We start from the raw sequence: 2,500 nt of genomic DNA on the forward strand, positions 1-2,500 counted from the left end.
GCAAGAGAACATACCAGTAAAACTTCATCTAACATTGAAGTTACTCACTTGGATCAAAGAGGTCAGCTGGCATGAATGAGTCATCATTATATATGATCTTGAGAAATAGACTGATGACCTTTGCCAGGGCCATTGACCTCATGACAGAGCGGTACATATCTGGGTACTGCTGGACGGACTCACTGACATCAAATGGAAGCTGTAGAAAAAGTAATAACATGAATAACAACATTTATAAACTTTGGAAATAGTAATTCATGAATAATGGCATAATTACTGTTATGCACAATATGAGAATCAAAAGCTTAGAATATTAATATATAAATTTATCTTTAGAAATGGGCTTCAGAACCCAGCTTACTATTTTCCTTTTTATAGACATTCAGAGGTAGTGGCTGCAGCAGAATAGTTTCCAGTGTCATAGTTAAAAGTAATATAAAGTTCCTTTTGTACTGAAATCTCCCAAGCTATTTGTAAGTGTACAAAGAGTAAACTGTTGTTATTATTTATGTTATGTGTTTAAGCACTGAGTTGTATCTCTCAGTTCATGGCAAACATTGAAGAGGTAGGCACACCAATCTTCATACAGGTTTAACCCATTGCAGACAGGCGTCATGACATATGACATGAGTTTTTGGCCTGATGACAGGCGTCTTGACATACATGACATTGGGGGATTTTGGATCACCATATTTCTTTATTGTGCTATGAGTAATGAGTGAGTGAGGATGACAATTGCAATCGTAATTGCTATAACTACCATAATATTAAGCAAAATGGGTTTAACCAAAAATCCAAAACATGGCACCATTTTCTCCTAGCACCAGCAGGAGAGACAGCCTTGAATGGCACCCAGCAAGATGCCTACCTCTTTTTAAGTACTGCTATGAATGATTTGTAAGCAGAACAAGAAGAGGAAGGTGACTGAAACCATGCCGTGTCTACAATGTGCCCTTGTGCCAGTTGGGATTCCCTGTACTGTGGCACTCACAGTCAGAAGCACAGGTTTCCTTCCTCTTTCCTACCTCTTCATGTTATCTTTACTCTGGATGGTTGAATTTGTCATATTCTTTTATGACAGTACTTGAATATGAAAAAATGAAGTTGTATTTTGTCCTCTCATATAGCAGCAATACTTCTGACACATATAATTCTCTCAATACAACAGAACTCAAAAAAATGACCAACACAAAAAGGGCTCTAGTTTTACAATGAGTGACTGAAAGAGTGGGGGAAAAGTCAAGGTATATTGTGTGAAGCTGCCTTGTTCTGCAGTAAAACCCATCCTGGAGACTAAGAAAATCTATCCCCATCTGCAATGAGTTAAACACCAATTTATACACCAAACAAAAATAAATCTTTAATTATTGTTATCTGATGAAAGCATAATTACTGCATAGCGGATTTTGCATGCATTTTCATAAACTGAAATTTCTGGTCCAGCATTCAGATGGCAGCATGAGCTTTTCCGCACATGCTTCAGGCGAATCAAAATTTGAACGAGTACCTGGGAATGCTGGCCAATAACTGAAGGCTGTCGAAGATAGGAGTTGGCCATGCCACCCCCTTGGGAATTGTGGCTGTAGCCGTGGTGTGCAGACACTGTACTACTTGTAATCCTTAGGTACTGAGGCTGGTATTTCAATTACCAATTAATAATACTGACTGAGAATTATGGTTGAACATTACATATTTTGAAGAAGGAATCTGAATGAACTTTGAATTGCTTTTTCTTTGCCAATTTGTTTAGCTTTTATCAATACAAAATCTTATTTTCCACACAGCCTTTTCCCTTCTGTTAATGTTATCTATTTTCTATTACAATATATGAGAGAAAGAGAAAAAGAGAGAGAGATTGAAAGAATGAGATAGAGAAGATGGATAGATAGTTAAATAGAGACAAAGAAATTGAAATTAAGAGAACTACTGACTAAGAGTGAAAGGAAATATACTGGGAAAAAGTAAGAATAAGTAAATAACAGAGAGAGATACAGAAAGGAAGTCCGAAGCCATGGAAACTCATTATCCTGCTCTCAAATGCATAGATATACAATCTCTTTGTAATTATCTGAGGACATCTAATCCATATGAGAGAGAGAGAGAGAGAGAGAGAGAGAGAGAGAGAGAGAGGAGTGGGAAGGAGAGGAAGAGAGAGTGCATATGTGTTACAAACATGTTAGTTCAAAAAAGGTGGCACATGTATATTAAATATAGATAATAAATGTTAGTGCCATACCATTAAGTATCAAAAACTCCTTACAATAAATGTTATTAAAAAAAAAAAAAAAATAAATAAAAAAATAAAAAATAAATAAATAAATAAATAAAAAAATCTAACACATCATTGACTAGTAAATCCAATAATGAAATGGTTATCAAATCTTCTGCTATGGATATTCTCGTCAGGTTGGATACAGGCTAATCACTCCTTCAGTTGTCTAACTAGGGCACCATGCTCAATGCTAATTAGAATCACTCTGTCAATATATCATATACTGAC

The 2,500-nt window shown here is 35.8% G+C and overlaps 1 protein-coding gene across 4 annotated transcripts in view; it reads right to left on the minus strand.

Annotated features, from left to right (window-relative positions):
• LOC122254907 (uncharacterized) overlaps positions 1–2,500 on the minus strand; it is a 21,581-nt gene that overhangs the window by 6,899 nt on the left and 12,182 nt on the right. For 3 of the 4 annotated variants that reach the window (XM_043018767.2, XM_043018768.2, XM_086533903.1), the window contains exons 3-4: positions 1,508–1,633; positions 49–199 (exon numbers count right to left, since the gene is read on the minus strand). In XM_043018767.2, the coding sequence (XP_042874701.2) occupies positions 49–199; positions 1,508–1,633 (277 nt within the window). The remainder of the gene's footprint in view (positions 1–48; positions 200–1,507; positions 1,634–2,500) is intronic. The other variant, XM_043018770.2, reaches the window with a different exon arrangement.

Source organism: Penaeus japonicus, unplaced genomic scaffold, assembly GCF_977035675.1.
Source record: "Penaeus japonicus unplaced genomic scaffold, GWHDUDI00000001_assembly GWHDUDI00000040, whole genome shotgun sequence".
Lineage (NCBI taxonomy): Eukaryota > Metazoa > Arthropoda > Malacostraca > Decapoda > Penaeidae > Penaeus > Penaeus japonicus.